Source organism: Aristolochia californica, unplaced genomic scaffold, assembly GCF_029961685.1.
Source record: "Aristolochia californica isolate CCGP_79_NKW_82.1479 unplaced genomic scaffold, dmAriCali1.0.hap1 SCAF_7, whole genome shotgun sequence".
NCBI lineage: Eukaryota > Viridiplantae > Streptophyta > Magnoliopsida > Piperales > Aristolochiaceae > Aristolochia > Aristolochia californica.
Window position 1 is genome coordinate 41650876 of NW_027182268.1, and position 11616 is coordinate 41662491.

Below are 11616 nucleotides of genomic sequence, written 5' to 3' on the forward strand. Positions count from 1 at the left end.
GGTGAACCATCGGATTTCACTTTCACTTGTTTTACATGGGCGCTAGGGGTGGCATCGAGCCAAGCCGAGCCTGAACCTGCTTATGTTCGAGTCGAGCTTGATTTAAATATTTCGAGCCGAGCATAAAATTGTTATCGAGCTCGAGCCTAACAAGTTCGAGTCGAGCTTCAAGCCGAGCTCAAGCCTCAACATACATTTAAAACTTTTCAAAAAATATATATCGAATAAAATGTATATAAAATTATGCATACATTTTACATAAAATTGGGCATGACCTCTACATAAAATTGGGCATAACTTATATATATAATATGTGTATAATATTGGGCATAACCTCTACTTAAAATTGAGTATAATCTATATATATAATACTTGTATAAAATTTGGCATGACCTCTACTTAAAATTGGGCATAATCAATATACATAATACCTGCATAAACACTCCATAAACACTCCATAAAATTGTCTATACATTCCATAAACACTTCATGAAATTGTTTATACACTCCATAAAATAATCTAAACACTCCATACACTGCATAACATTATAAATAAACTTCATACAATAATCAAACACAACAAAATTAAATAAAATATCACTATCAATTTACAATCATCCAAAAAAAAAACTATAAATCATTTAAATAAAATCCTATTACTATTATAGACTTACTAGAAAATTACAAGAAATATTTTAAATTTTTCTTAGGAAAGTTAAATGGACCTCTTATTGCCTTTTCTAAGGAAATAAATAAAAATTAATAATTAATCTAATATATTATTATACTTATCGATAAATTTTTACTCACATAAAATGTCAAACACAAAAATGCTATGAAAATTGCCTCATGCTCAAAGTATTATATCATCAACTATCAAATACTTATTCAAAATTTTTCTATATGGTTTTCTAACCCATCTTGGCAAGAAAATCTTACTTGAAAAATTATATGATTAAAAGAATTTATAATTAGAAAAATATTTTGAAAAAATATGAGGTACTAATGGTCCCTATATTTCTATTAAAAATGTCTTTTCAAAATTTATTGAAAAAACCACTAATAGTCTCTAGAAACGTATTTCTACTAAAATATCTTTTCAATTTATTTAAGAGCCATGAGGAAGGGACAAAGAATTTTTTTTCCCTTGTTTATGATCTTGCACGTAGGGGTGGATTTGAATAAATCATATATAAAATTATGCATACATTTTTAAAAAATATAATGATAGGGGAGGTTCAGGATTGAATTTCAATAATGGATTAAAATGCACCAATATTAATATTTTTTACTCTAATTGTTGCCTAGCTTGTTTTGTAATTTTTGAATCTGGCCATAATTTATTATGGCCTCCTTAGTGCCCCTAGATAAAAATTTATATTATAGGAAAAACTAAAAATATTTTTCCTATGATACTTATTCCCAAAAAAACCCTTAAATAAAATCTTATTACTATTAGTGACTTATTAGAAAATTATAGGAAATATTTTAAAATTTTCTTAGTAAAGTTAAATGGACCTTTTATTGTCTCTTTTAGGGAAATAAATAAAAATTAATAATCAATCTAATATATTATTATACTTATCGATAAAAATTTAATTAAATAAAATATCAAACACAAAATTGCAATGAAAATTGCTTTATGCTAAAAGTATTACAGCATCAACTGTTAAATACTTATTCAAAAATTTTCTATACAGTTTTCTACCCATCTTGGTACGAAAAATCTTACTTAGAAAATTATATGATTTTTAATAAAAAATTTCAATTAGAAAAATGTTTAAAAAAACATGAGACACTAATAGTTTATAGAAAATTATTTCTATAAAATTTATTTTTTATTTTTTCCAGAGGAAAAAGTTTTTATTTTATTTTTTTATTTTATGATCTCGCACATGCGAGATCATCTTCTCGCGAGGAAGGGGGAGATTATTTCTCCCCTGTTCTGGTTTTTCGTCGAGACGATGCTGAGGGAAGGGGGTTACGGCGCCGGGGAGGACCTATCGTCGGGGATGACGGCCACGACGGAGTCGACAGCGACAGAAACAGAGGCGACGACGAGGAGAGGAAGAAATCGAACGGACGGCCACAGAGGCGACCGGCAAGCAGTTGCGACGGCGGTATAGACGCCGGCGAACAGCTACGACGGCGGTAGAGGCGGCGACAACAACTGATGGGAGGGGTCGGCGGTGACGAGGGGGGAGGAAAATTTTTTCCCTCCGTCGCTCTCGCTCCCGCTCCCCCGCTCGCTCGCGATCCCGTTACCGATTCATACCGATCCGACTCATTTCGAGCCAGCTCGTGAGCTGACGAACCGAACCTAGCTTCGATCGAGCTTGACTCGTTAAGGTAAACGAGCCGATTTCGGTGTTCGAGCTCGGTAAATGATAAATCAAACCGAGCCGATACCGAGCCGGCTCGCAAACCGGCTTGGTTCGAAGCCACCCCTAATGGGCGCTGAGAAGAGAGGAAAGCAGTACAATGGCAGGGGAGGGCAAGCAACAGCGAGAGAGAGGGATGCAAAGAGCGTCGAGAAAAAGTGAATACAGAGGGTGAACCATCGGATTTCACTTTCACTTGTTTTTACATGGGAGCGGAGTAAGGGTAAAATAATAGTTAAAAATGTTTAGTATTTAATATTTTAAATAATAATCTGTAATAAAATAGATTTTCTCAACTACAAGAGAAAAGGGGAGGAGGAGATACCATCCTTTCTAGTGTTTTTCACATAAGAGGGGGGTTATGTTGGAAATTTTAAATTCCTTTTTGGGTATCCATGCTCGCATCCATTCAACAAAACTGTCATGGCCGTGCTTTTGTTTCCTTTCTACACAGTAAAAAAGTGGTGCTCAAGCGGACCCACCGCCACACAACCTACTTGCCAGATATTCACGCTTCTAGTTCTTAACGGCTGATGACACATGACCAAAAAGGCTAAAACCCAAGCAGCCATTTCTCACGAAATGTAACCCCATTAGAACCCTTAACCCCCCTAAAACCCTAGTCAACAATCTCGACCACCTTATCTTGCGCGTCAAGGCACACTGCCAGCACTTCACTGATCACTCGACCCTTCGCTCAACCTTTTCCTCTGCGAAAACTCTTTCATCTCCTTCAGGCGAGAAGCAGCAGTGTCCCCTTCCTCCATCTCTCTCTGTCTTCACGATGGAATCATCAACGGTAGCAGAGACCCTTTCCCGATGGGAATCTCGCGATCGTTACTGCTGTCGTTATCAGGGCCACGATGATGACCAAGCCCAGAGACCTCAATTCATTGTTAGCCCCTGCGAAGGAAAGAGGAGTGATTCTCATCAACCTAAGGTGTATAGAAGAAAGAAGGGACCCGCAGCCGAGAAAGCTCAAGTTGGGGCCTGTATAGAAGATGATCAAATGGTCGCCTCACCTACTAGAGTTTGTTCAGATTGCAACACTTCCAAAACTCCTCTATGGAGAAATGGACCCGCAGGTCCCAAGGTAAATAGTATGGTTCTGTTTCTGGTTTGCTCTTAACGCTTGCCTTCGCTGTTATTTGAGTGTTCATGAATAATTTGCTCGTGCTTTTTGCGTTTTGCCCCCTTTGCTAACTTTAATCGGTTATCTGGTTTTTGTTAGTCTCTTCGAGGACGGTGGTCGGTAGAGGAATCTCTTCTCCAATTTTGCCATATCTTTTCTGATGACTCATGTTTTACGCCTAGTTACCTCCTTGTATTTTAATTAGGTATTCTTGATTTTAGCTATCCGCCATGCTTCTTTATCCGTTTCTGTTTGCTGTGGTTGATTTTGGTAGCATTTCTAGCTTTTGGGATGGTTTCTTACTTTTGTCCCAGCAAACTACCCATGATCGCATTTCTTACTTCCTGGTGTCTTAGTGGTCCGGAAACCGCCGCGCAGCTCGACCTCTGTTCTGATCATTCTTTGGATTTTGAAGGACTGGCTGATGTTTCTGTAGAAAAAGATTCTAGGGGAATTTTGTCGCATAATTTTTGGACTGTTCCGGAGCCATTCCTTTCTTGTCTAGTTCATCGAATTAAACTACGGGAGGTCGACTTTTTCTGAGTTAATGCCAGTAATCATTTCCATCAGTTCTGATTTATTTCTTTCAGGATTTGTGCGTGCGATTGCAATTTGTTGATATTTTCGATATATTTTCCAATATTTTAGCCGACTTGAAATACCTTCGTTCTATCTCTTGGCAGACCCTGTGCAATGCTTGTGGGATCAGGTACAGGAAAAGGGGAAGAACAGGAGTCAATGATGTTCAAATGGCAAGTAATGTCTTGATGGATGAGCGACCGAGACAAGAAACACCTTTATTTCTTCTGCGGAGAAGATTCGCTGGGACTGAAGAAGCAAAGGCGGCAGAAATGTTGATGGCTTTGTCATATGGTTTTCCTGTTCGCTCTTGATTCCCTTTCTGCAATATTTGAGTCCAGGGAAGGGCGAAAAAAGGGGACGAAGCTAGTTTAGAAAACAATAATTATGATATTCAGAAATTTTTTTATTGTACTTTTTGGGCCGCACTCGGGTTTGAAACCAGAATACCGCGACAGTTCTTTCGTTTTCGTTGGGGCTTTGTTGGTAATTAAGATCTATGATCTATCTATCAGTCTTCAAATGCAATTTGTGAATACTAAATAAAGGTTGCGGCTATACTTCCTCTTAAGCTTGAAATGCCTTGAGTGGCTTGTATGGTCAAACTCGAAATGCCTGATTACGACTTGAATAAACACTGTTCCTATCTGCTCTGTGCGTCTGAGCCGTTGGTTGCTCTTTAAGTGGGAGAGCAAGCATCAGTGTGGTAATCCAGCCATGAGTCACTGTCCGAACTTAGAGATGACTGCGTTCGATCGATAGAGGAGCTTAGCCTGTCCATGCAACCATCAGATGCTGTGTAGGTGCTGGATTCAACCATATTGCTTCCATGCCAGTTAATTATACCTTCTCAAATTTTAAATTAGAGCTTCACATGACTTTTTATGAAATTTTAAGCATGCACATATGATAGGTTTTAAAGTTTTTGGGTTTGGATAATTTTCGAATGGGGATTTGCTAAAAAGCTTTCAAATCCTTTCTCCTAACATCTTTGCAAATCCTTTTCCAACAGCTTTTTCTTTACAATTTTTTGAGTACACATGCATGCAGGTTCTAACGCCATAGACGTGCCATCTGGTTACAAAGCTCATGACTCCTGTTCTCGCGATTCTTTTTGGAGGATTGCCTTCAGCTCTCCAGTAAATTCTTTTTCTTTTCTTTTTTCTGATTTGGAGAGAGGCATCTCGCATGAACACTGTACTCTCTTAAGATTGGGCGATGAGCACTGTAGAGGAATTATGAGCCCTACGGGTATAGTGTCTCGCAATTGGTCACTATTATTGTAATGGACCATTTTAGGTGGTAGTGATGTCTCTTAGGAGGCGACAACTCCAACTGCTAAAGCACCACGCTGTCCAGAGGTTCCACCAACCATACCCTTTCTGCCCTTTCCAGCTCCAGCACTCTTTCGCCTACCAAGAGCAGACTCCTCTCTTCCTCCTACTGCCTGCTGAACCTTGCCACTCTTGTCTCGTTCTTTTTTCTCGGCCTTAGCTCTCGCACCACCCACTGCTACCTCCTTCATCTTTCTAAACTCGGTTATCTCATGACCTGGCTGAGTTGGGGACCTAGCTTCAGCTTCGGAGCCTACGGCTTCTGGACAGTTTGTTGCATGTTCAGTGCCTGCAGATGATTTGCAGCTTGGGATGCGTTTCTGATTTCTCGAAGATGATGTCTGATTTTCTTGTATTCTAGTCTTGTTCGCATGACTTGTTGACTTGTTTGGCAGTAGTGGAGATTTGGCATTTATTGCAGGCTGAAAAGAAGATAAAAAGACATGTTATGAACAAATTCTTGTGATATCTAACAAAACGAGTAGCTGACAAAGGTATACATCTTTCTCTGTTCTTTTTGTGTCCCCAACAGATCTATAGAGGAAAATAGGTTCCGGATTCATACGCACAAATAGGATACATGCAATGGGCAAGGTATGGTATGTCATATACACACACATTATACTTGCTTGTGCACAAAGATTTCTTAATTTCAGTCTGATATCTCTTCTGAAGATAGTAGAGATTGGAGGATTTTCTCCATTGAAAATCAAAAGAAAAGTAGTGGAGTGTTACTAACTTTTACTTCTACACACAAGTAAGATTTTAGAAACAGTTACAGGCCAGAAAAGAAGATGGGGGAGGAAAGACTGAAATTGAAAATAGAAGAAAATGAGGAGAGACAAATGACATCTGAGACACGTTATTATCTTTCATATTTTTTGTTTATTTTAATCCCCACAGTCAGTGTTAACAAAATATAGGAGTAAACCTCTGACTAGACAGTAGCACTGGAGTAGATAATTCAATGAACCTTAACAATCATCTCTCAAGGCTGCATTTTTAACTCCCGTATGCTATCAAAGGGCTGGGGTCTCATTGCTGCATCTTCAATTTGACTGCAGAAACCGCTAATAAAATCTTGACAAAAAATCATTTTGCAGTCTATAATGAGGAAGTGCCTTAGTCAGTAAGAGATGTTATGTTAACCTTCTTTATAAGTCAATGGAAATATCAGTTGATCACATATATACAGAATAAGCAATTTTTCTCTCTTTATTTTTATGTTGATAAAGAAGTCTCTCATGAAACTATTGGTTCAAGTGTATGTGGTACCTTGTTGCTGTCAGAGCCTTGTGAACCAGCTTCATGATAGAAAGAAGGCATGGGAGTGGCTTTAAAGTTGAGACTTCTGCGAAACTGTTTTATCTCTGCTTCTGCCTCTTCCTGCAGGTACATTAATCAAGCCAATCAGATCCTGTTCAACAGCCATAAGATTTTAAAGCCTCTGGTCGTGTTTTTTAAACAACTGTTCCAAAAGAAATAGAGAATTCTAGTAAAGATGAGTAAAATAAGCTCCTTGATTTTTTTTGACATGCCAAAATACTGATCAAGGCAAATTGCACAAAGTTGACACCTGTGTCCTTGCTTGGATCTGATTCATCTCTACCTCTTTTGCGTGCATCTTTTCCTCCAACCTTGAGTTGAACTGATATGAGTCAAGGATGCAAATTTATTAAAATAGGAATAATAAGTTCCAACAAAAGAAGAAGCAGAGTGATGTTTCCGTACCTCTTTTCTCTTTTCAGCTCTTTCATTGCTTTTAAAAGTGAAACCTGTAGCACTTGGTTTTGTGGCAGTCTTTTTGGAGCTTGTACTCTGCTTAGACCTGCATGGATGAGTATGCATTAGAAACACAAGCTACAAATAGGATATTTATTACAATATAAATACTTTATTTTATTTTTTCATTGTCAATTAAAACCTGCTTGCTGGTAGGCATCCTTGGGTTTCACTCTTCCCAGATGTTGCCAAAGGTAGGGAACTGACTGCTTTCTCCTTCATGTCTATTCCTCCAAGTGTACTGCTGTTGCAATAGTAATCATTGATGTGTTAAATATATGGCAAAAATTGAGGCTTGATGGTTATTACAGATATTTGGGTCGAGTTCAAGTACCTTCTCTTCTCTTGACTTGGTTTTGCTGTTATATTTCCTGAATCCTGCATTAGTACAATTAGAGAAAAAAAATCATTTTGAATTTTTTATAAGAAAAGAAACAGATTGATATCTACTACCCAATGACCTTGTGAATCTTTAAAATTTATTAACAGAAGTAAATTTTTTTGAGAGACAAAAAAAGCTTTAGTGGGGTTCATAAACCATCTGCCTACCTTTGGTTGCGGTTCTTTGGAGAGATGACCTTTGGAGACCTTCAACTGTGTTTGCTTCTCTGTTTTAATTCTCAGAGCACTCTTCATTTTCCTTGGACCATGGTTAGACTCTTTGGAGGGGGAGGCCATTTCATTAGACAGTTTTCTGTTCATCTGAACAACAGGAACTTGTGCCTTGACTTTGGTTTTAGTAGTTTTCTGTTCAGCCATTGTCTTCACCTACAGATTAATTAAAAAAAATTTAGCACTCAGTAGCAAGAGAATCTCATAAGATTATCGGTTTCTCACTGTAAATCATATTAAATGTCACAGAATAAGGAGAACAAAAAGTTGAGATAAATTACCTCATGTAAAGAATGCTTTTCTTCTCCAATGCTGGAGGTCTCATCCTTTTCAGTTCTGTCAATCTTCAGTGATGTATCAGCCCCTTCAAATAACTCATCCACATCTCCAGATTCCTTTTTGAGTTCATTTTCAGCAGTCTTTATTGAACCACTGGATTCACTTTCAACTTTTGGTTTTTCTTTTGCTTTCAGAATTTCAGCATCATTTCCAATGGTTTCATCTACATGTTTTGATTGAAAATTGTCTAATGAACAGATCTCACATTCAAAGTGCTTTTGATTAGACTCACTGGGTTCCATGTGTTGAATATCAAGCTCTAAAACTGGATCGTCATCACTGTCAAAAGAGTCCATTTGAAACTCATTAGGCCAGATTTCTTCCACTGTTTCACATTCTACCATCTCATATTCAAGATCGTCTGAGCCACCCAGCGTTTCCTCATAGTAAGGATGGAAAGTTTTTTCTTTACTGTTTTTGTATTCTTGATTATAATTCAGAGGGTCCATCATATCATTCTCACAGCTTTGGTATTCAGTCCCACTCTGGGACTTAGATGAAACCTGGCGTAGAAGAGCTTTTCTTTTAAAATGAGCTTCAAAGTATGCTTTTTTCTCAATAACTGACCCAGGCTTTGAGCATTTCTCAACCTCGTCCAAGTATCGGTTGTGTGAGAAGGATGACCTTCTCCCCCAATCAAGCGATTCAGCTTCAAACCTTCCAAATGATATAGAGCCAGTGGGCAGGTAGTCCACCTGTCCATATAAAAATAAAAGTAAATTGAAGCATAACAATTTTAGACAGGCCATGACCCCATCGTTTTACCAGCCAAACTATCCCGTGGAAGACTTAAGATGTTCGTTGTCCATGGAAAACTTGGATCTTGTTATGGGTACAAAATCAGGTGGGTACAAAATCAAGTATACAAAAATTTCATGTATATCAGCTGATAAACACCTCATCAACCTATCCAAACTTCGACAATACACGAATTATACTTGAGTTAGCAAAACATGCATACAGATCAATATCCAAAAATACTGAAGATTATCTACTTTAAAAGGATTGAGTGTATATGATACCCAAACAAAACCAATTCCGTGTGAGCCAAATACACTAAGACATAAAACTTGAATGCCCTGCAGGCTACTTGGAGCAGAGTAATTCTCACCGCAACAAGTTTCTATTACTGTGTGCACAGCTTACAGAGATAAACTTCTAAAGCAAATGGATATATGCCTACAACCAAGCTGTACAAGAAGGAATCTTGAACTACTTGATTACATTATCAACTTCCAATAACAGATAGTGTCAGTGGTTAAAGTGTCAATTCATACAAGTTTTCTGAGGGGTAGAAGATTTTTTTTCCACCTAAAAGGTATAATTAGGGAACCTTGCTGAAAAATATCTCATATTACATTATGCACTACAACAGCTGCGCTATAACTCTCTCAAAATACAAATAAAACCTTCTTGCAAAATAGGTCCTACAGCAATATTTAGTGCACAGACACTTATACTCTTGATAAATGGGAAGGCCAAATTTTCATGGCATAAAATGCCAAATGAACCCCGAGTAAGTAACTAGATACGTCAGTAGCCATCAAACCGTCTGAGAAGTAGAAGTGCACCTGAAAACTGACTGGATCTTCGGTTTCAGCTGCCATAGATATCAAACAAAGTCACCTACCAACAAGGAACAACAGAGGATCGTCATCTCTCGGTTGACCAATAAGTCCTTCCGAAACGATCTTAAGTGGAACTACACAACTAATTGCATTTTAAAATTTCTTGCAAGATATATACTTAATTCTTCTATCAAATTAAGTTCAGAATTTGCTATGCTCCGGTTTGAGTAGATGAATTACTATTTTATGGTTTCATATAGCCCCAATATAAGTGAGAGAGCGATCGGTGTTTCAACTCCAGAACAGTATTTGCCAAAAAGGATTGACAAAAAAATAAAGAGAAATTGTATAAATTTTACTGATATTTTGCGAGTCTTACAGATAAAAAAAGTATCAGAAACTAGCCAGATCAAATCGTGACTGACAGAATCCAAAACAAGAAAAGAGTGAGTGACTTCGAATGATTCCGATCAATCACGATCGTACTTCGTTACAGAAAACAAATATAATCTTGAAAGAACTCAAAACTCTCTCCTCAAGACATGTTGCGATATACCTGTTAAAGTTTGTTCAACAGCCGTCCGCTTCCATGGACCGATGGCGAGAAAAGTGAGAGAGCTCCTAAGGGGGCTCGATTCCGAAACTGAACTCGGATGAGCTCCTAATAATCACAGCAGACGGAGAAATCGGAATTAAAATTGCCAATTTGCGAGAGGAAAACCGGTTGTTGTAGATTTTGCCGGATGATGATTGGGCTAAAGAATATGCTTAAAAGGCTTCCTCACACTCCCCGCTCTCTTGTCTCACTCACCAAAACACGGAAGAGATAACGCCGTTCTCGATCCCACCGTAACCGAGACGCTTAAATGACCATTAAGCTCCTGACAGCGGACGGTCAAGGCCATCGATCTCCGCTTGTAACCGTTTACTTCGGGAGAGGGTAGCCGTTTGTTTAAGCGGAAACAACCAGACAAACGGCAACCCGGAACCAGGTAGGAAAAACCACGTGGAATGTCGACGTGTAGCCAATTATTAAATATGTAAAATTGTCGGGTGATAGGTGCCAGGAGAACAGTCAAGGGTGTTAGATACCTACTTCTACATTCGGGGCATCTCCTAGATGAAGTCAGCGAGTCTTCTCAAATGAATGGTGCCGATTGTAATTGCGAGTACAAAAAAGGGTACCAATCCCGTCCTGAAGTGATTTGATTTAATTAATAATAATTATTATTTCGAGTTTCGAGTCTCCACTCAGCACTAGCTTAGTGAGACACATCTCACTTGTGACCAGGCAATAATTGAGCAGGATTGACTGGAAATAATTACAAAGAAAAGGTTAATAAGACGAAGTATAGAATCAAGCGAAGAGAACCAAAGACATGTAGAGTCCGCGCGGATCACGTGTTCTTGCCTCCCCTGACTCGTCTTTCTCTCGCTCCTCTCGCCGGTTTTAGAAGCGGAAACAATAAATCGCTGGTTAAGAATTTGGAGATCGAAACTTTGATTGGTTGATCCGGTTTCTGGGAGCTCTACTTCTGTTTAAAAAAGAACAAGAGAAATCATCAGCATGGACGGTGAGAAGGAAAAACTAGAAACTAAACTATGGAAGGTAATAGGGGCCACCACATGTGATCGATCACGTACCACTAACGTCCAAGATCTACTCAACAATTTGCTCCGAAACATGCAAGTGGAATGCCGGGTAAGGACGCAGAATGATAAAAAAAAAAAAAAAATGGGCAAGAGATGGAGAGTAGGCTGAAGCGAGAAACAGGTTTCGAGCAAATCGGAGAATGGGTTCGCAATAATAGATCCAAAGATTTGTGTAAAAGAGATTATTTTATTATTTTTATTTTAAAAAATAAATAACTAATTTATCTTCTCTCTGT

General features: G+C 38.3%; 1 protein-coding gene across 2 annotated transcripts; it reads right to left on the reverse strand.

Moving 5' to 3' along the window:
* Positions 1 to 5072: 5072 nt before the first annotated feature.
* Positions 5073 to 10480, reverse strand: LOC137936421 (protein WVD2-like 7). 2 transcript variants are annotated; one of them, XM_068781072.1, is made up of 10 exons: positions 10284 to 10480; positions 9731 to 9785; positions 8102 to 8854; positions 7758 to 7976; positions 7543 to 7586; positions 7351 to 7449; positions 7158 to 7254; positions 7003 to 7074; positions 6702 to 6812; positions 5073 to 5848 (listed from the first exon to the last, which is right to left on the reverse strand). In XM_068781072.1, exons 2-10 carry the CDS (start codon positions 9764 to 9766, stop codon positions 5408 to 5410), a joined length of 1872 nt encoding a protein of 623 aa, XP_068637173.1. In that variant the 5' UTR covers positions 9767 to 9785; positions 10284 to 10480; the 3' UTR covers positions 5073 to 5407. The 2 variants fall into 2 exon arrangements, with proteins under 2 accessions (XP_068637173.1, XP_068637172.1); XM_068781071.1 differs by having other exon boundaries at positions 7351 to 7452.
* Between the last annotated feature and the right edge of the window lie 1136 nt (positions 10481 to 11616).

What these genes read in the sequence shown, in the direction of transcription:
- LOC137936421 (XM_068781071.1), bottom strand. Translation starts at nt 9,766, where the DNA reads ATGGCAGCTGAAACCGAAGATCCAGTCAGTTTTCAG. An exon ending in GGATGCCTACCAGCAAGCAG is followed by an intron (nt 7,255 to 7,350) that starts GTTTTAATTGAC and finishes TCATCCATGCAG; the next exon opens with GTCTAAGCAGAGTACAAGCT. An exon ending in AGATCCAAGCAAGGACACAG is followed by an intron (nt 6,813 to 7,002) that starts GTGTCAACTTTG and finishes ATGTACCTGCAG; the next exon opens with GAAGAGGCAGAAGCAGAGAT.